Raw genomic sequence first — 24944 nt, forward strand, 5'->3', positions numbered from 1 at the left:
ATAACTTCTTGCCTGCAGAACACACCCAATGTCTTTGTCTCTACTGCCACCTTGTGTTCACACATTTACCTGCTTTGATTTCAGCTTTCAAATTAGGCAAAAAGTGCATTTCTTTACATTTTCATTGCTTTTTTCCAAATGTGCTCTAGATTGTCCTCTAACCTAACTTTCTAATAAATCTAGCATCGTACAACGAAAAATAGCTGGATCTCTGATTCTGTTCCTGTAAGTCGCTTTGGACAAGAGTCAGCTAAACGCACATGCAAATGTAAAAAGATTGATGAAAACTAGCCTACTATGCAAAAACACAACTATCAAAGATGGATATTCCTGCAAGCATGTGATTGCACTTTTCTAAAAATGACATGGGATAGCTAATCCATGAATGTTATGATAACAAATGATCAGAAAATATTTATTTATCAAAAAAACTGACAGATGCTGCCCAGTGACAATAATGCGCGGAATGAGTTCAGTGATGTGAGGGACGTGCTCCCGGGCGGAAATGGGGTGGGGGGGCTATGACGAGCATGTTCGATGGGAATCGCGTAAGGGAGGGGACGCTAGCAGCGCAGAACCCGGATGCTGATGCTGCTCGTGTCGGATGGGGAGAAGGAATACAGGGAGAGTGAGAGCTAGAAAACAGAGAAAGGCCCCGCTGACAGAGGGACTGCTATCCCTGCGGCCACAAGGCAACCGAAGCGGACGGATTAAAGCCAGGCGGTTTCAAGCGACTGTAACGCAAACCCGAGAGAATGACTCCAGGCGCGGTAGCCGAGGCGACGGGAGGAGAGCGAGAGAAGATGCTGTGATATGCACATAGCCAGTGCGAGCGGGAGGGAGGGGGAGATGAGGCTCCTACGCTAGTTAAAGATGCTTGTTTTTTGACCAGGAATGTGTTCCGTACGAATAAAGCGAAGGGATTTCTGCGCCAACGCTATAGCTTACAATAGCGCAGTGCACGCTCGGTGGATTAATTGACGGATTCATGTGACGGAAGACGTGCACCGAGGCTTTCTTTCGCGAAAGGGTGGCTGTTTTCTCCCGTACGATTCTCCCGTATTTCCGGATGTGAGGCCTGGAAGATACCGTAGTTTATATCAGGCACGGGACGCTCATCCTTCACATCCAAACATCTGCTAAAATAAAACGAAACACTTTGGAGAGTCAGTGACAAACGAAAGAGACACTTAATCTCAGACAGAATAATACGTATAAGGTGTCACAAACCGGATGTGCGGTTCTTTCGCAAAATAGACGTGGCCAAGTTTTTAATAAATAGGTCAGTTGGAGTTTGAAAATAACGGGACGCTGTATGAATAGGCTATATTTTAACAAAAACCTGATGACTGGAGCAGGCTACCTAACAGTCCTGTTATCAATATTCATAATCATTTAACTGTCGTCCACAGCTATTATCTGATGTAGTCAAATAGTATCGGCCCATATCCTGACAGATTTAATCGTGTCCCCTCATCATTCTTCCAAGAGCAAACCACAGGCCGTTTCAATCGCAATAACAGCTGTAGTTTGTCGTATAGGCTCGGCTGGACACGCAACTCCCTGTTTATTTTTGATATTTTCGAACGGAAGATGTTACCGATCCGTTTCCACGAACTTTAAGGAGACGGCAGATGTTTGGGAGTAGGCCACGGCACTGACATCACGCCTCAGCATCCCTGTGTCATCGCTCACCGTCTGTGATGTCTGTACGACGGAGCTATTGCGTGAGCAGGACAGACACCAGTGGATACATTGTGAAAATACACTGATTAACCCCCGTAATATTGTGACACAAAATCGCTGTCGAACGAAATGTCCAGTAAGGAGTTGTCGGGGAGTCAGGCAGCTCAGTATGTCGGGCCCTACCGACTGGAAAAGACGCTGGGGAAGGGCCAGACAGGTAAGAGCATTTCCTCTTTGGGATATTAGCACTCACTTAATGCGTTGGAATAAATTCTGCTCTACTTCGCGCGTCTCATTAAAGAATTAATCTATTGAAAGGTTGATTCGGCAATAAGCAAAGCGGTTAATGTGTGTGCAGGGGTGTTTCAGCTGATGAAATGTAATGAGGCACGGAGGCAAGTGACAGTGTAAGGGCAGCGTTTGAGGGAGGAAGATCAGTTCATCTTTCTGGCGTTTTGTTTCGAAGTCATGAGTGGCAGTGATTCATATGTGCTGTTTCAAAGACTGAATGTGATTGCAAGCTGTGTGTTTTTTTTTTTTTCGTTTTCTTCAATTATTCAAAGTTGATAGGTACCGGTATTTACTCTTTTGCTATCCCATTAGAGACAGATGCACTACCAGTGAAAAGTTAAAAATCTCTTCTGCTCACCAAGCCTGCATTTATTTTATCAGCAAAAATAAAGCAAAGCAAAACAGTACAATTTTGAAATATTTTGACTATTTAAAATAACTTTTCTGTTTAAGTATATCTTAAAATGTAATTTATTCCTGTGATCAAAGCTAAATTTTCAGCATCATTACTCCAGTCGTCAGTGTTATATGATTCATAGAAATATGCTGATTTGCTGTTCAAGAAACATTTTTTATGATTATCAATATTTATAACAGTTAAGTGCATTTTTTTTTTCAGGATTCTTTGATGAATATATCAGCGTTTATCTGAAATAAAAAGCTTTAATAATGTTATGCACAATACCATTTAAAAGCTCCGAGTCTGTGTCTTTTTGGGGAAAGAAGTTATAGAAATAATACTTTTATTTAGCAAGGATGCTTTAAATTGATCAGAAGTGATGATGAACACTTTTATAATTTCTATTTCAGATATATGCTATTCTTCTGAACTTTCTGTTCATCAAAGAAACCAAACTACTCAGCTGTTTTCAACATAATAACAAAAACAAATGTTTTTTTTGCAAATCAGAATATTAGAATGATTTCTGAAGGATCATGTGACTGGAGTAATGATGCTAAAAATTCAGCTTTGAAATCACAGGAATAAATTACATTTAAATATATATTTTAATATAAAAACTGTTATTTTAAATAGTAAAAATATTTCAAAATTTGACTCTTTTTAGATTAAAAAATGCAGGCGTGGTGAGCAGAAGAGACATCTTAAAAAAAACATAAAAAGTATTTGGACCGGTAGTGTAAATATTCCATTGTTTTTTGTTTCACATTTTTGACTTTGAATTCTAAAAGAATCTGTTTTTCAACATTTCACTTTTCATTCTATCTGAAACTTATTATTACTAGTAACTGTTCAATAGGTTCTAGTCTTACTAGTTACTATTCCAATAGTTAGTATATCTCTTCTAGTAGTTTTAATATTTGACATTAGTGCATATTTATGGAAAAGTAGTAACTACCACAACTATTGTAACATTTCTTTTCTCTCTCAATACAGTTAATTTTTTTTACCGTGTTGTAGGTAATGACTATTTAGCTACTACTTAAGTAGTTAACAACTTCAGTACATATGAGATAGGTACTAGTTAGTTCAGTTAGTACTAGGAAAACTTGACTTAATGCTAAAAACTTCAAATGAATTTGCAACAAAATGCAGTTTGTTACCAGTAACAATGAAAGCAACTAGTAAAGGACTATGTAGTATACTAGTGTAAAAAGTAACATTTAAAATACTTCAGATCTCTATTAGATTACTAGTAATTAAAAAAGGTACTAGTCATGTAAACCTTTTAAGGTATAACAATGGCTTGCCACCGATCTGTTCTGAACGCAAAGGCCACAAAGATCCTGTTTGTCAGTACGTTGCAAAATAGCATATGAATGTGCACAAGAGTAATATAGATCTACATACGTTAAGAAGCAGATTGTTTTTTGGCAAGTGAAAGAGGGTGTCCATTAACGATTTATGTGACTGTCTTATATGAGCAGTATGTACTTGTGTTTTTAGGATATTTTCTTTGGACTGTGCATAAGTCAATAGTGTTTTTGGTCGTGCCGTTATTTCAGCTGTAATAGTTTCTAAATGGGAATTGATTACTTGAAATTGTGCCGTCTGGATGTTGCAGACATACGTTGCCTACTTTTCAGGTTTTACAAGCCCCTCTCATCTGGATTTTAATGTTGTCCACTTTTAAAATGCCTTTGTGAAGACTGACCATCTGTGTTCCTCTCACAGGTCTGGTGAAGTTAGGAGTTCATTGTATCACGGGACAGAAGGTGGCCATAAAAATAGTTAACAGAGAAAAGCTATCGGAGTCTGTTCTTATGAAAGTAAGTTTTGCAAATGACGGATTTACAACTGAAATGTCTAAAAGTTCTAGTTTTTCTCCGTCACCTCCTGCCTACGCAGCATTTTCTTATTTACAGTAACTTTCAATAACACAGCAGCTGCATAGCTCCAACTGCTTTATTAACCACAGTATATGCTGCATCTACCCTAATGTTCATTGCTAAAGAAATGCAAGAATCTCCCTGCCAAGTCATTTTTGTCCATGTCTACTGTTGATCATCAAACTATATTAATATTTTAACTATATTAGTTCACTTCTAATTCAGAAACTTGGTTATTTCCTACATCAGAGTTGCTCCTTCTTTTCCCTATTCAACTCTTATTCAATGTTCCTCGCTCTCCCCATTTCTGCAGGTCGAGAGAGAGATAGCTATTCTTAAACTAATAGAGCACCCTCATGTCCTAAAACTGTATGATGTGTACGAGAATAACAAATATCTGTAAGTACTGCTCTGTTTCTCCACACATCTGAAGCATGTCTGGCCTTGTCTTGTCTTGTCTAGACTTACATCCTGCAATCTCTCTCTTTACCATTTCATGTGCATCTTATCTCTGTGCATGTGTTTCATAAATGTGTTTTTCATTCACTCAGGTATCTAGTGCTGGAACATGTATCTGGTGGGGAGCTTTTTGACTACCTGGTAAAGAAAGGCAGATTGACCCCTAAAGAGGCTAGAAAGTTCTTCAGACAAATCATATCTGCTCTGGACTTCTGTCACAGTCACTCTATATGGTAAATGCCTCTTTTTGCTTTTTATTTAATGTGCTGCACACACAGATTCCTTCACAGGCATATTTTTTTTCATATTTCTGCACAATCAGCAATCTGTTGCAAGTATTGCAACTTTAAGATTACATGGGCGTCAGTTGAGATGAAAACCTGCGGTCAAGTTAAGAAGCCGAGCTGACTTACACTATTTCAATATATGGGTCACTCTATATGCATCCAGATACACTACCGTTACAAAATTTTGAGTCAGTAAGATTGCTTTTTAAAGAAATGAATGCTTCAGTAAGGGTGCATTAGATTGATCAAAAGACATTTATAATGTTATGCAATGTTCTTTTAACCTTTCCATTTATAAAAATAATCTGGAAAAATATGTCATGGTTTGCACAAAAATATTAAGCAGCACAGTTGTTTCTTGAGCACTAAATCAGCATATTAGAATGATTTCTGAAAGACTGGAGTAATGATGCTGAAAATTCAGCTTTGCCATCACAGAAATAAATTAGGTTAGATTAGAATTGATTAAAATGGAAAACATTTGTTTTAAATTGCAATGATTTTTTTTCAATATTACAGTTTTTACTGTATTTTTGATCAAATAAATGCAGCCATGGTGAGCATATTAGGATACAAAAATAGGTCATTCTCACTCTTTAAAATAATTATGGTTTTAAATAATTCAGGGAAATATTGCAATATACAAAAATATATTACGTTGTCATTAATTTTTTTTTTCAGTCACAGAGATCTTAAGCCTGAAAACCTCCTGCTGGATGAGAAGAATAATATCAGGATTGCTGACTTTGGCATGGCCTCCCTACAGGTTGGGGACAGTCTGCTGGAGACCAGCTGCGGGTCAGTAGTTTGTGTTTGTGTGCTTTTAATACTTTATTAATGAAGATGAAGTATTAATACTGTATATTATGTATCTGCAGATCACCCCATTATGCATGTCCTGAGGTCATCAGGGTAAGGACGAAGCTGTTGGAGCAAAAACACCATATGCTTCAATGTATCATAGATTCAGGTTTTACAAAACAACTGGTGCTTATCAGTACTTAGTGTTTTATTTTTATTCACAGGGAGAGAAATATGATGGACGTCGGGCAGATGTATGGAGCTGTGGGGTTATTCTTTTTGCTCTGTTGGTGGTAAGAAGCCTGCTGCATCTTATATTTGTCATTTCTGACATTTTCCCCACTTTTAATACCTTCCTTACATGCCTTATTGTGTCAGTGGCTGGAAAATAAGTGTTTTATGTCTCAAATTTGCCATTGATTGTAGGGATATTGCACTCAGGTTGCACTCAGAAATGTGTGTGAATTGTAACATCTCACCTCACAGGGAGCGTTGCCCTTTGACCATGATAACCTGCGTCAGCTGTTAGAGAAGGTGAAGAGTGGAGTATTTCACATGCCTCACTTCATTCCTCCAGACTGCCAGGCTCTCCTCCGTGGCATGATTGAGGTCAACCCTGAGAAACGCCTCACGGTATGCAACGCACACACAGTGCACCTCTTTTCATATAGAAATTAGGGATCTAATGATATCAAAATCTCACGATATGATAGTATCTCGATATGAAGTCCACGGTACAATATTTATTGTGATATTTAAAAAAAAAAGACAAATGATGAATTGGAAAAAAATGAAAATTTAGTTCATTTTAAAGTTAAATTATTCTATCTTATGCAGTTCAAAATTAAGAGCTCCAACCCATGTTTCTAAGAAAACTTAAGTCAGAAAAAGTCAGTAAATTGACTTGTACCTGAACTTTAAAGGGGACTCAACCCTTATTTAGTCATGGTATACTGTCTCAGTCTAAGTTACATTCACACTGATGTCAAACAAATTAGACTATAATAATAATAAAAACAACAATTTTATATTATTGTTATTTCTATGACAGTACTAGCCATATATTCTGAAACAACTGCACTGTAAAATAAATGAAAATTTCATATATTATTTTTACTTTACACTACAGTAGGGAAATTACAGTACTTCTTTCCTAATTTCTACACTTGAAAGAGATATTTTGAATTTAGACTGCAGTAACGCTACCCATTTAAACCACTAGCTGTCAGCAATTCATACTGCACTTTAAGCTTTAAGCGAAAACAGACTCGATGAAGGGATTTAAGTTATAAATCTTATTATGTTAGAATAAGAAGGTTTAAATATATTTTAAAAACATTTTTTTTGCCATTTCATATCGTCATGTTACCACGATGATATCGAGTTGTGCTATCGCGATACCACAATATTGATCATACCGTTAAATCCCTAATAGAAACTGCGTCTACACTTCTGTTCAAAGTGTTGGGGTCAGTAAGAAGCTGCACTTATTTGATCCATAGTATAGTAAAAACATTTATTAAAATGTCATCGCTCCAGTATTCAGTGTCACATGATCTTTCAGAAATCATTTTAATATGCTGATTTGGTGTTTAAAGAAACGTTTCTTAAAATGTTAAAAACAGTTACAGTTGTGCTGGTTAATATTTTTGTGGAAACCATGATACATTCAAAACAACATCATTTAAAAAAAACATTATAAACATAAGAAATATATTTACTGTCACTTTTAATCAATTTAATGCATCCTTGCTGAATAAAAGTATTCATTTCTTAATTTAATGTCAAGGAATGATTATGATAATTCTTGTTTTTTTTTCCCAGTTGGAAGACATACAAAAGCACCCCTGGTATCAGTAAGTATCGTGTGAGGTACCTTGAATAGTTCAAAAAAGAAAATTATTTACTGACTTTCATGCCATTTCAAACCTGTATGCTGTTATTTTTTTGTTTTCATGGAACACAAAAGAAGAATTTGAAAAATTTTTGAGTGGCACTTTTTCATACGTCAACAGTTTATAGCATGTCTGACTGAATGTTGCTTTTAAATGAAAATCTTGACATCCAATGTAGCGTTCAGCCAAATATTGTGTCAGGTTGCATGCTGATGACATCATTAAACGACCTTAGGCCCTGTTTACACTAGTGTGTTTTCATGTTAAAATGGCATTTTAAAATGAAAACGATCCTCGTCTACACTGGCGTTTTCACAATCTCCATCTACACTACACAACTGAAAACACATGTCACATGTCCATTCATGCAGGTACAACCATAGATAAGTACAGGTAGATGCCCAATTTTTAGATGGAGGAGCCGTCAAAAGATTCATCTACCTATACATGTCTATGGGTGCAACATGTATGTTTACATGGTCATCAAGGATACGCAGAGAGAATGTGGGCAGCCACGCCATCCTTTTCAGAAGTATCCATTTTGGTTTGTTTACACTGAAACGCAACCCCTGAGTTTTTAACCTAAAACGGGATTTGCAGCATTTGCAAAAGTCTCCGTTTTCGAGGGTCGAAAATGCAGGAGTAGTGTAAACGATAGCCATAACCGTAGCAAAAGTTATGCATTTTAAAACGAAAACGCACTAGTGTAAACGCAGCCTTAAACTTGGGTCTGCTCTTTACACAAAGCTATTGTATGTCACCTGCAGATCTGGAATGTATAGCCTTTTCATTGTTTTCTTTGGAACTTGACAGTCATGGTCACTATGCAGTGCAGAAATTCCACAGAACTATGCCATTGAAAGTGGATTTTATTTTATGTTGTTGTATCTAATGCCCACATGTGCACTTCACATTGATTTGCTCGTGTGTCTGTGTGTCTTTCTGTCTCAGAGGGGGCAGGAACGAGCCGTGTCCAGAGCAGCCACCCCCGAGGCGTGTGTGTGTGAAGAGGATTCTGTCTCTTACAGATCTGGACCCTGATGTTCTGGAGAGCATGCACTCCCTGGGCTGCTTCAGAGACCGTGTCAAGCTCACCAGAGACCTGCAGTGTGAAGAGTGAGTCTGAACTTCAGTCTGTGTGCTCAACACATCTCAGCATGTGATTCATAAAAGAATAGTGCACAAACACAAGATTACAACTGACCTGAAAGGAACAGTTCACTCAAAAAACAAGTTTACTCATTCCAATCACGTGTGACTTGCAGTGGTTTTTCTGTGAAATCCAAAAGAAGATATCAAAGAATGCTTTTGTCAGTACGATGACTTGCATCTTTCCCTTCCCAGAGAAAACCAGGAGAAGTTGATCTACTATCTTCTGTTGGACAGAAAGGAGCGCTACCCTAGTTATGAAGATGAGCATCTTCCACCCAGAAATGATATTGGTGAGTGAGCTTGTGCATTTTAGGCCTGTGTGCGTTGCTGTCATGTTCAAAGCTAGTCATTGAACACCATGAGAATAGTTGGTAACCTAGAAAGCACGCTTGTGCTTTAGGCCTAAAAGTAAGCCAGTTTCATTTAAGGGCTCTAAGGCAACGTCAGTGATTTGTAAATGTAACATATTGAGGGCTTGTTCCCCAAAATAAACAGTTCAAGACCAGACCAGCACTAAAAAGAGACTTCAAGGTGGAGAATCATCATCATTAAGAGGTTGACAGGGAAGCCGTAGCATGCGGCTGTTAGGGCAGCGTAGCGAGAGCAGGTGCTGCAGGTTGGATTAGAGCGGGACTTCCTAATGTATACAAAACAAATGAGTCATGACATTTTCCATTTACTTGCATATATTTAGTTTATTAAGAGTCTTATTATTTGAAAGGCAGGTCTCTCCTGGATAGGGCTGCACATTTAATCAAAATAAAAAGTTAAATAAAAATACATTTGTTTATTAAAAAAATCACTGACAATGTCAACTGAGAACAGCAACACTTTTTTACGTTCATGCAAATGTAAACATTACAAGCAGTTTTCCACCAAAATGAAAACTTGAGGCTTTAACATGTGAAAGTTAAGAAACTGGGATGGAAATATATTATCATTGAAATACATTACTGTTGTAATCTAAAAAAAAGCTAATAACGCTGAAGTGAATTTTTATTGTTTTTTTTATTTTTTTGAGTTGGTTCTTTTGATGGTTCTTTAGATGAGTGTTGGGCAAACGTTAATTTGTGGAAAAAGAGGCATAGCTTATAATTTGGTAGTTTTTGTACACTGTATTTCAATGTAATTTTTAAATAAAAAAAAAATGCTTTTGCCCCAAAATCTAAGATGCAACACATTGTAAAATATTAAATGTTTTTCATATCATAGTGCAAATCTGACAGAATCTTGCCGAAATATGAGGAAATAATTGCTCAACTAAAGATTTTTCTGGTCGACTTCAAGTAGACTGCATTAATGTTTTAATAATTTGTTGATTAACTAGTACTTTCTTTGAAAAGCGCAACATTTCGTTGTTATTGTGAGTGCACACAAATAAACATAGTGTCTTTACAGATTCAAAAAATGTATTACTTTTATCTGTATGACCAAAAATTAGTATTTTAAGAGCAAGTGACCGCACCGGTGCCTCCGTCTGTCATGCAGTGAACGCGCTACTGTTTAGCTTCCACACTCTGCACAGACACTTCTAGGTTAACATTAGATTAAACGGCCATGTAAAGTTGCTACTACTTACAGATGAAAAGCATATTTGAGGTTGATGAATGATAGGTGAGCATTTGGATATCATGCCCGATGTACTATATTACCACATAAACCAGCCATTAACAATCTGTCCGTCACGGACAGCGTGATTTCGCCACTTCCTGTAGAATTTGTTTTTCTGCAACTAAGCACTTAATAAAATTTTGGTCGACCAAGCCTCTTCTCGTCAGCTAACGGTTAGCCGACTGTTAGGAGGCAGCCCTAATGATTGCAGTCCAGTTTGTCCAAATCGTGCAGACTGATACATTACTGTCCATCATTTCACAGTCATGTCTCGTCTCTCGTATAGCACTTGTTGTATCCAGGTACAATTTACCCTGTTGCTTAGAAGCTTTCCGTCTCTCATCAACACACTGAAAAGGACTTCTTTTTCAGCTTCTATGCTAATTTCCCTTCTAACACTGTAATACAGATAATCTCTGTTGCATTGCAGTTGTATATTTTATATATAGTTATATATATAAAACAAACCTTAGATTCCGTTATGGATATAGTAAGGTTTGTAATGTGACTTGCTCATAAAGAGTACACAGTGGATGTTTGTGTTACAGTGGGTGTATGTGTGTTATTGTGGTTGTGTGATCAGATCCTCCCCGTAAGCGGGTGGACTCGCCCATGTTGACCCGTCATGGGCGCTGTCGGCCAGAGAGAAAGAGCCTGGAGGTCCTGAGTGTGACAGAGCAGGGCTCTCCGACACCTCCCCGCAGAGCACTGGATACCTCTGCACATAGCCAGAGGTACATGCAAACTGTTTCAGATAACTTTGTATTAACCTTCATCTGAAAGTCAAGCTTGATGTACCACATGTGTCCTCTGTTCAAAAAGTGCTGATAAAAAAGTGGGTAAATTCATTGATGAGTTGCACAACTTTTGTGTGATAGGCCAATTTTTTTTACCATGCAATATTGTGCATTTAATCATGCACTCTTGTGCATTTATTTTTTCTTCTACGTAAGCTAAACTTATTATAGATGCACCTTATTCACAAAAAGCTGTTTGACTCCAATAATTTAATTGAAAAGAGATGTTTGTGTGCGTGTTTATTGATCATCAAAAGGGATAGTTCACCCAAAAATGAAAATTCTGTCATTAATTACTCATATACTCTCTTAAGACCTTCGTTCATCTTCAGACACAAATTAAGATATTTTTGATTAAATCGGAGCGCTTTCTAACCCTGCATAGACAGCAACACAACTACCATGCACAAGAACCAGAAAGGTAGCAAGGACATTGATAAAGTCAGTCATTTGTCAGTCATAAAGTCATTATTTTTGTGTTCTTCGTGCACAAAATGTATTCTTGTAGCTTCATAACATTACAGTTGAACAACTGATGTCACATGGACTGTTTTAATGATGTCCTTACCAGTGTTGGGGTAAGACATTACAAGTAACGCAAGTTATGTAATCAGATTACTTTTTTTAAGTAACTAGTAAAGTTGTGCATTACTTTTTAATTTACAAGAAAATATCTGATTTACTTTTTCCAAATAAGCAACTCCAGTTACTTTTTTTCCGTTTTATTGATTGAAAGTTCTCCTGTCCCCATGTTGAGAGAAATCGGGAGTAAGATGTTACTTTAGTTCTAAAATGTATTCATCAAAATGACTAAAAACAGTGAAATGCAACTCAGAATATGATGAGAACCTGCAATAATTAAATATGTTAAATAATACAAATCTCCTTTAAGTATTTAATCCCATTTTATTAATCAGTGTCTTTGCTGCTGACTTTTGATGATCCAATTCAACCTTATAAATAAGCAAAAAGTACGTAACACATTACTTTCCATAAAAAGTAACTAAGTAATGCAATTAGTTTTTACTTTAGTAATTATTTTTTTAGGGAGTAACGCAATATTTAATGCATTACTATAATGCATTACTTTTAAAAGTAACTTTTCCCAACACTGGTCCTTACTAGGGTTGCAAAGGGGTGGAAGATTTCCGGAAACTTTCCAGAAATCCTGGACAGTTTCTAAAAATTCTGGAAAGTTTCTAAAATTTACTGGAAATTTTCCACCTTTTTTCGACCCTGGACCTTGAACGTGGTTATTACATTGCTGTTTATGCAGGGTCAGAAAGCTGTTGAATTTCAGCAAAAATATCTTAATTTGTGTTCTGAAGATGAACGAAGGTCTAATGGGTTTGGCATGACATGAGGGTGATGACTAATTAATGACTGAATTTTCATTTTTAGGTGAACTATCCCTTTAATGATACCAACAGTGAAGCGCATTTTACATGGTACACTGCAGATTTTTCTTATGTGTGCAAACAGAAAGTTCATCTTCGTCTTCGCTGTATATATTGTATTCTTGTAGTATGTAAGTGAAGCTAATAAAACTACATTATAGAAATTAAAATGACATGTATGTGTGACATATAGGAGTTTAGAAAAATCAGCAATAGTGAGTATTATATCTTCTTTTGTGTTGTTTTTTGACCATGTAAAAGTAAATGATGGTTGTGATTAAACTAAATTATGACTGGTCAATGACATACAGCAGTTGCAAAAAAACATTTTAATCTTTAATCCACAGAGTGCACTGCTAGCATGACAAAGCGCCTGGACTCTTGTGAATGCAAGCCAACACTGGCTCAGTCTTTCATTTTCAAAATGAACTTGCGATTGATTGCTGTGTACCATGTAAAATGTTCCTAATTCATCAAACGATGACCAAATGATCAAAAAATATATCCAGAAGCACATTGTAGAGCATGCAAATAAATAGCATTATAAGTTGGTGCAATTCATTCCTAGTGAATTCTCTTACACTAGAGGTGTGTTTATCAAAGATAACGAACATATCTGTGAACATAAAGGGATGTTTGACTGACATGTCCTGGTGTTCTGACAGGTCTCGGTCAGTTAGCGGAGCTTCAACCGGCCTCTCATCCAGTCCCCTCAGCAGCCCTCGAGTAAGTTGCTTCACACCTTTAACTGATATTGGATTAGAGGTAAAATACTACTGTAATGTAGAGCTCAGTTTACGATGGTGAAAGATATCGTGCTTGTTTTTGTTGTTGTGGTATGAATAGCAAAGCTGAATTGGATTCAGTCGCTCTTTTTATGTTCATCTATCTCATACTGTCCTCATACTGGAGTCATTATCCACACCAAACACACACACAGATGTTAAGCTTGTTTTAACTTGCATTTTGCAGCTTAATGAATGACCTAACAATCGTTTACTAATTGATACTAGACTTCATGTGCTTCTCAAAGTGCTATGCATCATTTTCCTAACTCTTCTCAGTTTAATTCTAATGTTAATAATCATTTACCATATCTTTCATTAACGCTCATGACCATTGCTGTGTCCATCTCTCCATTCCTCTTTCCCTCTCCATCCTTCTGTCCTTTCTCTTCCTACCTGTCAGAGCCCAGTTTTCACTTTCAGCCAAACTGAAGTCACCTCTGCTTCCACCACCCAGTCCAAAGACCCCAAAGCAGGAAGTTCCACCACAGCCCGGGCGTCCCAGCGCGCGCCTGACCAAAAAACCCAGACCCTGCCCTCAAAAGCAGCCTCTGACCGCCCCCACCTTCAGTCTATGAAGTCCCTCCCCCTGCAGACTCCTCCGTCTCCTTCGCCCTCCCCCTCTCCGCTCCTGTCCCCCATCCCTCGCTTCTTCTTCCCTGCTCCTTCTGTCCTGAAGTCTGTCACTAAGACCATCTATCCTAACTCTGCCCATGTGTCGCAGGTCACCCCGCAGGGCTCCCCACTCCCCACCCCTCTGGGGACCCCTGTGCACCATCCCCAGCACCCCCCTCCCACCCCGCCCTCCTCCTCCTCTTCTTCTTCCTCCTCACGAGCTGAAGGAGGTGGTGGTGGTGTGGGTGGTGGTTCCATGTCCCTAACCCCGCCCTCAAGTCCTGGGGGAAGTGGTGGAATGGCTGCCAGTAGTTCAGCCCACTGGAGGACTCGCCTCAACTCCTTCAAGAACAACCTGCTGGGTTCGCCACGCTTCCACCGCCGAAGGCTACAGGGTGAGAGGAGCATCGCCTTATTCTTGCTGTCATCGAGTTAAACGTCATTGTAACGTTTGTTTGTTTATTTCAATAGTTCCTACGTCAGAAGATATGTCCAGTTTAACTCCAGAGTCCAGCCCAGAGTAAGTATTTAAAGGAACAAATTAACAACAAACAAACAAACACAATGAAAGTGTCTCTCTCACCTCCCATGAGCCCATTGAGTTTTAACAGACCCCTAAAGCGTGTGATGAGTTTGGTGGGGGGTAATTGGGAATGAATGGAGGAAAGTCATGTTAGAGGAGACAGTGCCTTCATCACGATATGATTGGATGTGACTGGATATGATCGGCTGTGATTGGTTCATACAATAAATCCCGCCTCTTGTGTTTGTGCGTGTTCGCAAATCAGTCTGAACGAACAATATAATGGCGTTAATCGGAAGACTACGTTAAAAAAGCTAAGAAAACAACTCATACACTATTGTTACATCAAAATAAGACTTAGAAGGGCATGAAAACATTAGGTTTTAGGGAGTAATCAGCTGAAATTTATACTTTATTTTAAGGTGTCCTTGTTACAGTGTAATTATACATTTAAGTACTGTGTAATATTAAGTAACTACATGTACTTACTCTAGGGTTAGGGTTATGGTTTGGCTTAGGGTTACTTGCATGTAATTATGCATAATTAATTGTTATTATAATAGTAAGTACTTGTAACATGTAACAACGACACCTTAAAATAAAGTGTTACCGTAAATCTCTGTCTGTGACCAATATTTACTGACTGATGATCTGAAAAATTAAAAACTAGTTAACTATTAAAAAGAAAAGGTGAACATAAGAGCAACAAATAAGATATATTGTTTAAATTGTTATTGCCTTGCGTTATTATTTTGGAATAAATGTAAAATACTTAAAGCACTAGTATATAAATGATAAATTAAAAAAACATATACATATATATATATATATATATATAGATAGATAGATATAGATATATTCATTTTATATCATTTTTACCTTTATATTACCTTTACCATTCTTTAAAACAAAAATGTAATGTAACAAATTTCAAAATATTCATTTTTCACACTGTACATTCTGTTTTGGTATTGAACTAAAACTAATAATCATTTTCATTAATCAAAACAAAGATAAAATAAAATTACAAATATATATTACATGAAAAAGTTAAATGTAAAATGTAAAAACCTAAACAAATGTAATGCCACGCCAGCAGAGGGAGCCCTCACCCACTGACTGACTGTTACCGCTCCTTCTGCTGCTTCTATGGTTACTTCCTGTTTGGCAGACATATAAGGAGGGCCATGCCAAACAGGACCTTGCGAAGTATTGTTTTCCCTGTGCGGACTCTACCAAGCGTTTTCCCTGATTTCCTTGCCTTGTTTTTGTTATTTTCCACGGTTTCGTTTCTTAGTCATAGTTTTGCCTTGTTTTTGCCATAGTTTTGCCTAGTTTCATAGCCTTGTTTATTTGTCACTTTGGACTGCTCTCTTGGACTTTGATTTTGATCTTTGTCAATATTTTCTGTATTTTATATATTTTCCTAATTAAAATAAAATAAAAAAAAATACTATAATGCTATTATGTGAAATTATATACTATAATAGTATTTAACACTAAAGTAGATTATAATGTTGTGATGCTTAAATCTGCTTGGTTTTAATCCACTGGTTTTAATTTTTGTAGTGTTTATTTTTTTATTTATTTACACAAGAATAGAATTTTAATAATAGTCATTTTTTGGTTATCAGCCATAACATGAAAACAATTACTGAATTTTAACATCGGTGCATTTTACTTGTGCTATGTGTCGCGTTTAATGTTGTGACAGCAAAAACCTGCTCCTATGATTCAGTGTGTTTGTTCTGAAGCTTTTTCAGCATATTTAGCTATTTTCTCTGAATGGGTACAATTCTAGGAATTAAAGGAGTAGTTCACTTCCGGAACAAAAATAAAAAGATAATGTACTCATCCACTTGTCATCCAAAAATGCAGCTTAAATGCAGTTTCAAATTATCCCAGCCGAGGAATAAGGTTCTTGTCTAGCAAAACAATTGGTCATTTTCTTTAAAAAAAAAAGCATATACTTTTTAACCTCAGATGCTCGTCTTATCTGTCTCTGCGATGCACATGCGTACTCTGTGTAATCCGGGTCAATGCAGTTAGGGTAGGTCGAAAAGCTCCCATCTCATGTTCTATTCCAACTTCAAAAGCATCCTACATCTTTGTTTTACCTTTATTCGTCAAGGGCATTTGACCTTTTTTTGCATGTTCAGTTTGTAAACACTTAGTCAGTGCTTCTGCAGTGATTTTGAAGTTGGAGGAGAAAATGAGACGGGAGTTTTTTCACATACTCTAACTATACTGAGCCAGATTACTGTACACATGCAAATGGCAGAGCTAGACAAGATGAGCATTTAAGGTTAGAAAGTATATAAATTTTTGTTCTGAAAGTGAACTAATCCTTTAAGGCAGATGTGAAGACTCTGTATTTTCAAAGATAACATTCTTATGTAATCAAATAACTAGATCCATTCATGATGTTAAATAACATTCCTAATGTGTATTATGTGTAGAATGAGAGCCATGAAACAGTAACAATAATGTGTACTGTATGTTTTGTGTATTTATCTGCATATATTTTCATCTTTTTCTATAGGCTGGCAAAGAAGTCGTGGTTTGGAAATTTCATCAGTCTGGAGAGGGAAGAGCAAATTTTTGTGGTGATCAGAGACAAACCACTAAGCTCAATCAAGGCTGACATTGTCCATGCCTTTCTATCAGTTAGTGTCATTTTAATATGTTCGCTGTTTCCTTTCCTCTTCCTCTTCAGCTTCCTCTGCACTTGAAATAAGCTTTGTTCATCCTCTTTTGAAGATTCGAACTTTGATGTACATCTCTGTTCTCCTCTAGATTCCCTCCCTGAGTCACAGTGTCATCTCTCAGACAAGTTTCCGGGCGGAGTACAAGTCCTCCGGAGGTCCGTCTGTCTTCCAGAAGCCTGTCAAATTTCAGGTTGACATCGCCTTCTCTGAGGGAGAGAGAGAACGAGAGAGGGAGAAAGAGAGAGAAAGGGAGGGAAGAAGGGAGACCGGTATCTACAGCGTCACCTTTACCCTATTATCAGGTATTTAAAAAGACGAGAGAGCTAGTGTCATGAGTCACGAGTCTGTACGTGCTGTCATTTCTACAAATGTGAAATGTTTTTCAGGTCCTAGTCGCAGGTTTAAAAGAGTGGTAGAGACCATTCAAGCTCAGCTTCTCAGTACACACGACCAGCCCTCTGTGCAGGCGCTTGCAGGTATATGTCCCACGCCTACACTTCCACCCCAAAATATCTATTATAAACATGTGGCCCGCCACAGTTTTATAATAAACTGAAAATATATTTGTGAAAGGTCTTTAACGTTGTGTTTCGTGCCATTGCTTCTAGGGATGTCACAATACACAATACTCCACAGTTCAAAACGCGCTTGTGAATTGCGGTTTTTCGGGTTTTGCCATTAAATAAGTTCCTTGTTTTATTTCTCTCGAAACTTGCTGTGTGTGTGCCTGTGATTTCATGTGCTGAGATGAGGAAACGCCTCTGCGTTCATATTTGAAAAAGCAACAGTTGCAGAGCATCTTCTCTTCTAATGAAATGCAATGATAAGCCTTTCTAAACCTGTTGTCCAACAAAAGAGAACATTATAACTTATTTTTACATGAACTTTTTTTCAGTATGAATGAAAGCCATCCTATTTAGCGTAAAAATCGGAAAAATAATACCTCTCGCAAAAGTAATATTAAGCAGACATATAATAATCCACGCTTTTTCCGTGTACAGAGGTTTACAGGAGTATTTTGTTGTTAATTAAAAAAAAAACACTGATGTGGCAAGCTGTTAGAACCGAACCGAAACGAAAACCATGGTTAAAAACCGTGGTATGTGTTGAACTGTGGACTAACTGTACTGTTGCATCCCTAATTGCTTCTGCAAAGTATCTATTGAACTAAAACCGAAAGCGTAATGTGGCTTTATCCCATCAAGTCTGTTTGCGCTGCTTGACTGTTTTAAAGTGAAGTGCGCACTTCATTCAGGTGATCAGCTTGTGATCTGCTGTTTGCCATGTCTCAGAGTCAGAGTGGCTCCTTTGACTGACAGTGAATGCGGTGAACATTGTTTTTGAATGTGCTGTGTGTTTAGCGCGCGTTTGGGAATGCAACAAGCACCATTTACGCTTTGTTTTCACATTAGCATAATTTTCAACATTTTAATGGGTGAATTTTTACAGTATTACACTACATTTGCATTTAGACATTCAGCAGATGCTTTTATCCAAAAGGACAATGGAAGCAATCAAAATCAACAGATTTTTTAAAAAAATCAACAAAATGAATCACTAAAGTTGTAATGAGACGGATTGGAAACCTGTTTTCATTTAAGCTGGAGTTTAAAAGCTCAAAATAAAAGCTCAACTGCAGTTTCTGGCAAAATAAAAGCTCATAGGTTTATCTCTTGCATGCGAGGACTGAAATTAACAGACACGCACAAAGTAAACAATGTACAGGCAGAGCAAGATCATTGTTTTTTTGGAATAAAAATATAAATACTGGGGTGGGGGTTTATATGAATGTATTTCTGAAGGGAACTGACTTGAGAAGTTCTGATGACATTTTCTCGTCTTATCACTGTTGTTCCAAAAGCCCCACCTGCTGTCAGATAATGAAACTGAGCATTATTACATAATTTCACGAAACTAAAGTCAGACCATTCTGATATAAAAATAAATAAATAAAAACTGTTCATGCTACATCTATGTAGGGTTGGTTCTAATTTCAAATGGCTTTTTTTAATTAAATTAAATTTTTTTTAAGTAGTTGTTGTAGTAGCAGCAACTGCAAAAAGAGTTTTTTATATTTATGGCTGGTAAATTTTCTCAAGTCACCAGATGTGACAAAAAGTTTTAGGCATTGCTAACAAGTGTAGAAATTAGGACAAAAGTATTGTAATTTCCCTACCGTAGAATAAGGTAAAATAATATACATGTGAAATACTCATTTTCATTTATTTCACTATGCAATTGTTTTACAGTATATGGCTATTACTGTCATATGAATAATAATGTAAAATTATCATTACTATTATATTCTAATTTGAATAGAACTGCTAGAGCAGCTGTAGAGACAACAATGTCTTGTAAGCAAAGCATGTGTTTTGTAATTGGATGTACGTTGAATGTTTTGTTTTTGATAGTAACGTGGCACCAAATACACTAAAAAAGGAAGAGAGGGGCGGGGTGAGCAGTAGCTCATTATCATTTAAAGGGATGTGCCCCGAAACGGGTCGCTGTAAACAGAGCTCTTTTTGACAAGGCCAAGAGCTCTTTTTACATGACCATTGAGAAAGTTTAACCAAAGTATTGGACATTTCATGAAGACCTTAAAGAATCATACAAACTTATGGAAAATGGGCATCCGATGTCCCCTTTAAATAAATATCCAGGCAAAATCTAAAACTAAAATGAATTTGTGGCCATTTGTAGTTTGGTTTTTAGACCTTTTTATCTTATTCAAAGGTGACATATAACGAAAATCTAACTTTTCCCGTGTTTAAGTGCTATAATCGGGTTCCCAGTGCATCTACCAACACAGAAAACGTGAAAAAGAACAACCCAGTAACTTAGTTTTGGTAAGCCTTTTTCTACAAGCGTGTGAAAAAAGAAGTACGTCAGATTTTGCTCCCACAGTGACATGAATCAAAACCAAAGAGATGTTTTTAGAAGAACATCTGAGCTACAAGCTGTAAAGGCACAGCCCTATTCTGGAAAAGGGGGCGGGGATCAGCAGCTCATTTGCATTTAAAGAGACATGCACATAAACAGCATGTTTCTGCTTCCACTCAAAATAGACATTTGTGGGGTATTTTGAGCTAAAACTTCAGAGACACATTATGGAGACACCTGAGACATCTTGTAAAAAGCGACATAATAGGTGTGCTTTAAATTTTTAAAGCTTTAAATTCACTTCCATCTTTGATTTTATTGTACTTTTATTTTTATTTCAGCTAACAAAAATGTTTTCAATCCCCACCCTTAAGTTTTCTGTTTTCCTTCTCCCAGATGAGAAAAATGGGCTTTCGTCCCGCCCACCCAGCACACCGACCCGTCAGAACTCTCGGCGCTCGGAGGGCGGAAGTGATCGCGGCGAACGAGCAGAGCGCAGCGATCGAGGAGAAGGGAGCAGTATTGGCGGTAGTGCGAGTGTACTACAAAGGAAGGGGTCTGGCAAGGATAAAACTCGCCTCCTTTCCTCAAACGGGACCCAGTCTCAACCTTAAGTGAACTAATCAGACAAGCTCTTGAGCGGGTGGGGACAAAACTTGCTCTTGAATCCCCCCCAGACACGACTCCCTCATAGTCCATCTGCACAGTACACAACAACAGGTATACTCAGCCTTGATTTTCACACTACTAGCGGAAACACTGGGATCCAGCTGCAACAATAGGAGAGTCAGGAGTCAATCCACATGGAAGTGTTCTTACATGCAAATAATCATCTAACGGGAAAAAAATACAATATCACTTATCCTTTTTAGGAACAAAGGACTTGAAAAGTGGAAGCAAGATGTATTGCTTAATATAAACCCCCCAGCTATAAATTATTTCATACAGTACAAACATGGAGTACAAATCCAGTGATCTAATGGCAACAAACTATACAAGGAGGAACAAACACCAAGTGGGACAGGAAAGAATGTCTCTAAAACTTCTAAAACCATCATCCTCATCGTCATCCTCATTATCATCATAAGCAATCACAATGAGCTCTCTGAGATAGAGAAAAGCAAACATACCAGGAAAAAGTGAGAAGTTCTTCCTTCTTAACATCACTTGGAGCACAAAAAGGGATTTCTAGAACATTATGTAATGAAAATAACGTTTTTTTAGAACAGGAATCTAATTTTCCAACCCAAGATGCTACTGTAGTCCTACGTGACTATACCTTCATGAGCTGAGGATGGATGACGCCTGTAGCGAGATGTTAAGTGTTGAAGATATAGGCTATGTTAAACACTGATTGTTCAAGCTTGTGTTGTAGATCCTGAACTCTGTGATATGTTGTAGATCCAAAATCAGTCAGCGTCAGGTATGCATTGGAGAGCTGCCCACTAGAAGCTACGGTTGGGCGGTTTTAAGTCATTCAGATCCACCCCACTCACTTAGCAGGGCACAGAGGGATGAGTAGGCATCTAGATTTCCTATGACATGTTCACACAGAGACCGAACAAGAGGAACGAAATAGCCAATCACTCCCTTGTGTCACACAAAGAGACAGTGTGAGAAAAAATATAAAAGCCTCCACTGTTTTCTCACGTGACTCCTGGTAGAAGTCCAAAAAAAGGTTGTTTTGGTTTCCATTTCAATATTTATATTATATTTTCGAGCTGAGATGTGAAATATCTCCATCAAAAAAACAAAGTGAATGTCAAAAAAAACAAAAATAGAAATATTTTAAATGTTGCTTTATTTAAAGATATTTATTTCATATTTATTTATGTATTTATTTATTTATTGAATTAGTGTTGAGGCTGAATCAAAATGACAAGGGTGAAAAAATTTGCGAGATTTGTCTATTCCCAAATATTTAAAAGCAATGCTGCAAATGTCCTTTTAAAAACATTTCAGTAGCCTAAGTTCATCTCATTTTCATTTCATTTGAAATAAAAAAGCAAAGGAGAAAGCTGGAGAACAGCTTTGAAAAATCATCCAAGCAATGTCTCCACGTCTTGGACGTCTCCCACGAGGAAAAGACTTCGAAACCCTCCAGGATGTACGACGTAAAGACTGAAGTGAACCTTATGGAAGCAGAGGAACAAAACGGGGGAATGAGAAGAAGGCCCGCTGTGTTCACTCTTCATCTTTGAGAATGTTACCCAAACAAGAGCCCAAAGTTTCGGACTCGTGCGTACCGGGCCAGCCCTCCGTACGAAACGCGAGCAGTATTCTGTCTTTTTCACACATGCACACACAAACACACACACACACACAGACACAAAAAGACTGTCCTTCTCAAAACTGACAATATGAAACAAAATGAATGATAACTGGACTTTGGAATGCACTGTCCTAAAAAGAGAATTGTATTCAAACAAATAGTTGTCCCTTTCCTCGCCCACCCACGGGAATCGGTGAAGTGCTCTCTTAAGTGCAGACTCAGGATCAGCGGGGCTTTTTAGCTCATTACATTTGTGAATGGGGGGAACCTGATCCTGAATATCCACTTAGAAGCTCTTTCTCCAATGAGCCTCTGCCCTGAAGCCCAGAATCTGACCATAATGCTCCTCTCTCTCTCTCTCTCTCTCCATCTCTCTCTCTCCCTCCAGTCCACTCTTTTTCTGATGCAAGGAGCACTAAATGCAAAGCAAGGTTTTGCTCTGGTCCTCCCTCTGCCACCATCCCGCAGCCATCACATGCACTCCTGCCCAAAAATAGCAGTCATCAAGCAGCTCCTGCATCTTCCTGAATTGATTTTAAATAGCACATACTTCACTACTGTTGAATGTTTAGGAGCATCGTTCGTTAGATATAATACGTTGTTGTTTTAGTACACTCCAAATGCCTTAAATCTACATGTATACAACGGTCAGCATGTGCGCTCTCCAACATGCCCGGTCACATTTGCAGAGGCAGAGGAAACGCCAGAGCAAAACCCTGAAGATGTTCTATGTTCAATTCTGTTAGTTCTCAGGCAGGGTAAGTCTGGGAGTGTGCAAATACAGACTGTCAGGACACCAGCTCTGAGTGAATGTGAAATACACTCCACATACTTTCTCTGTGTTCATGACACTGTCCTGCTCTATGTGTCCGTCCTCTCCTCCTCTTCCCTTTCACATTATGCACTGAATGATATTCTGTTTTTGTTATTCGCCTCACACATACAGCACACGTATCACATTTCATATGTATCGTTAGTCTTCACTTATTTACCATACATTATATACCTCGTCCTGCTCCTGCCTCCCAATCATAGAGTTATACTTTAGACCGCCCTCTTTCCCTCCTCTCTCATCATATACATACGCCCTGCCTGCCCCCAATGTATGCTCACCCCCTCCCCCCATCTCTGTTCATTGTAAACAGAAAATATTACTCATATCTTCATTCTTTATCCATTCTATATTCACCTGATGATTATTGATTATCTTTGTCGTCATTACTGATTACTCCTCTTAAGATTGTAAAGCTGTACTCTTTCTTCCCCATCGCGCACAGTAGGAACTTTTTTTCATAAGAAATGCAAGTCATTAAATTGGAGGGAAAAAAATAATGACGAGAAAATAAATGTCTGTGTTATAATTAAAAAAATGAAAGTGCACTATTATTATTGCCTGTGATAAAGAACAATAAACAAAAACAAAAAATTGTCTTGCTCCTCATTTCATTTCTGTTGTAACATAATTTGTTAAAATTATATATATTTTATGTTTATGTAAATATGTTTATATGTTATTTTTTATTTAGTACCGACCTGAATAAGATATTTAACATAAAAGATGTTTACATATAGTCCACAAGAGAAAATAGCTGAATTTATAAAAATGACCCTGTTCGAAAGTTTATGCTTGATTCTTAATACTGTTGTAACCTGTTCCTTCAGGAGAAAAATCCTTCAGGTCCCACAAATTATTTAGTTTTTCAGTATTTTTTGTGTATTTGAGCCCTTTCCAACAATGACTGTATGATTTTGAGATCCATCTTTTCACACTGAGGACAACTGAGGGACTCATATGCAACTATTACAGAAGGTTCAAATGCTCACTGATGCTCCAGAAGAGCCGGGGGCTGAAAACATTCAGAATTTGAAAATCAAGGTACATTTGACTTATTTTGTCTTCTGGGGAAAATGTAAGTATCTTCTGTAGCTTCTGAAGGGCAGTAATAAATGAAAAAAATATGACATTTAGGTAAAATAAGAAAAGTGTACACATCCTCATTCTGTTCAAAAGTTTACATCCCTGGCTCTTAATGCATTGTTTTTCCTTCTGGAGCATCAGTGAGCATTTGAATCTTCTGTAATAGTTGCATATGAGTCCCTCAGTTGTCCTCAGTGTGAAACGATCGATCTCAGCATCATACAGTCATTGCTGGAAAGGGTTCAAATACACAAAATTTCTGAAAAGAATTTGTGGGACCTGAAGGATTTTTCTGAAGAACAGCAGGCAGTTTAACTGTTCAGGACAAACAAGGGACTCATGAACAACTACCACTAAACAAAAAAAACAACAACAAGAACTGTAGATCATTCAGGTAACAACACAGTATTAAGAATCAAGTGTGTGTAAACTTTTGAACAGGGTCATTTTTATAAATTTAACTATTATTTGAGCTATAAACATCTTTTATGTGAAATATCTTATTCAGGTAAGTACTAAATAAAAATAACATGTATTTTGTACGATGATTTGGTTAAATAATTAACATTTTGCAGATT

General features: G+C 37.5%; 1 protein-coding gene across 4 annotated transcripts; it reads left to right on the forward strand.

Annotated features, from left to right (window-relative positions):
* Positions 1 to 570: 570 nt before the first annotated feature.
* Positions 571 to 23862, forward strand: brsk1b (BR serine/threonine kinase 1b). 4 transcript variants are annotated; one of them, XM_051105993.1, is made up of 19 exons: positions 571 to 1903; positions 4112 to 4206; positions 4580 to 4665; positions 4818 to 4958; positions 5694 to 5810; positions 5891 to 5924; positions 6038 to 6106; positions 6300 to 6446; positions 7638 to 7669; positions 8660 to 8824; positions 9053 to 9150; positions 11055 to 11205; positions 13331 to 13391; positions 13854 to 14460; positions 14537 to 14585; positions 17131 to 17254; positions 17385 to 17598; positions 17683 to 17772; positions 20573 to 23862. In XM_051105993.1, the coding sequence occupies exons 1-19, from the start codon at positions 1816 to 1818 to the stop codon at positions 20788 to 20790; spliced, it is 2586 nt and encodes an 861-aa protein (XP_050961950.1). In that variant the 5' UTR covers positions 571 to 1815; the 3' UTR covers positions 20791 to 23862. The 4 variants fall into 4 exon arrangements, with proteins under 4 accessions (XP_050961950.1, XP_050961951.1, XP_050961952.1 ...); XM_051105994.1 differs by having other exon boundaries at positions 13908 to 14460; XM_051105995.1 differs by having other exon boundaries at positions 14175 to 14460.
* The last annotated feature ends 1082 nt before the right edge of the window (positions 23863 to 24944 follow it).

Source organism: Labeo rohita, chromosome 3 (genome assembly GCF_022985175.1).
Source record: "Labeo rohita strain BAU-BD-2019 chromosome 3, IGBB_LRoh.1.0, whole genome shotgun sequence".
In the NCBI taxonomy this organism is placed as follows: Eukaryota; Metazoa; Chordata; class Actinopteri; order Cypriniformes; family Cyprinidae; genus Labeo; species Labeo rohita.

Coding starts and splice junctions, on each gene's coding strand:
- brsk1b (XM_051105993.1), top strand. CDS start 1,816: ATGTCCAGTAAGGAGTTGTCGGGGAGTCAGGCAGCTCAGTATGTCGGG. Junction 5,811..5,890: donor CTGCTGGAGACCAGCTGCGG/GTCAGTAGTTTG, acceptor ATGTATCTGCAG/ATCACCCCATTATGCATGTC. Junction 6,447..7,637: donor ACCCTGAGAAACGCCTCACG/GTATGCAACGCA, acceptor TTTTTTTCCCAG/TTGGAAGACATACAAAAGCA.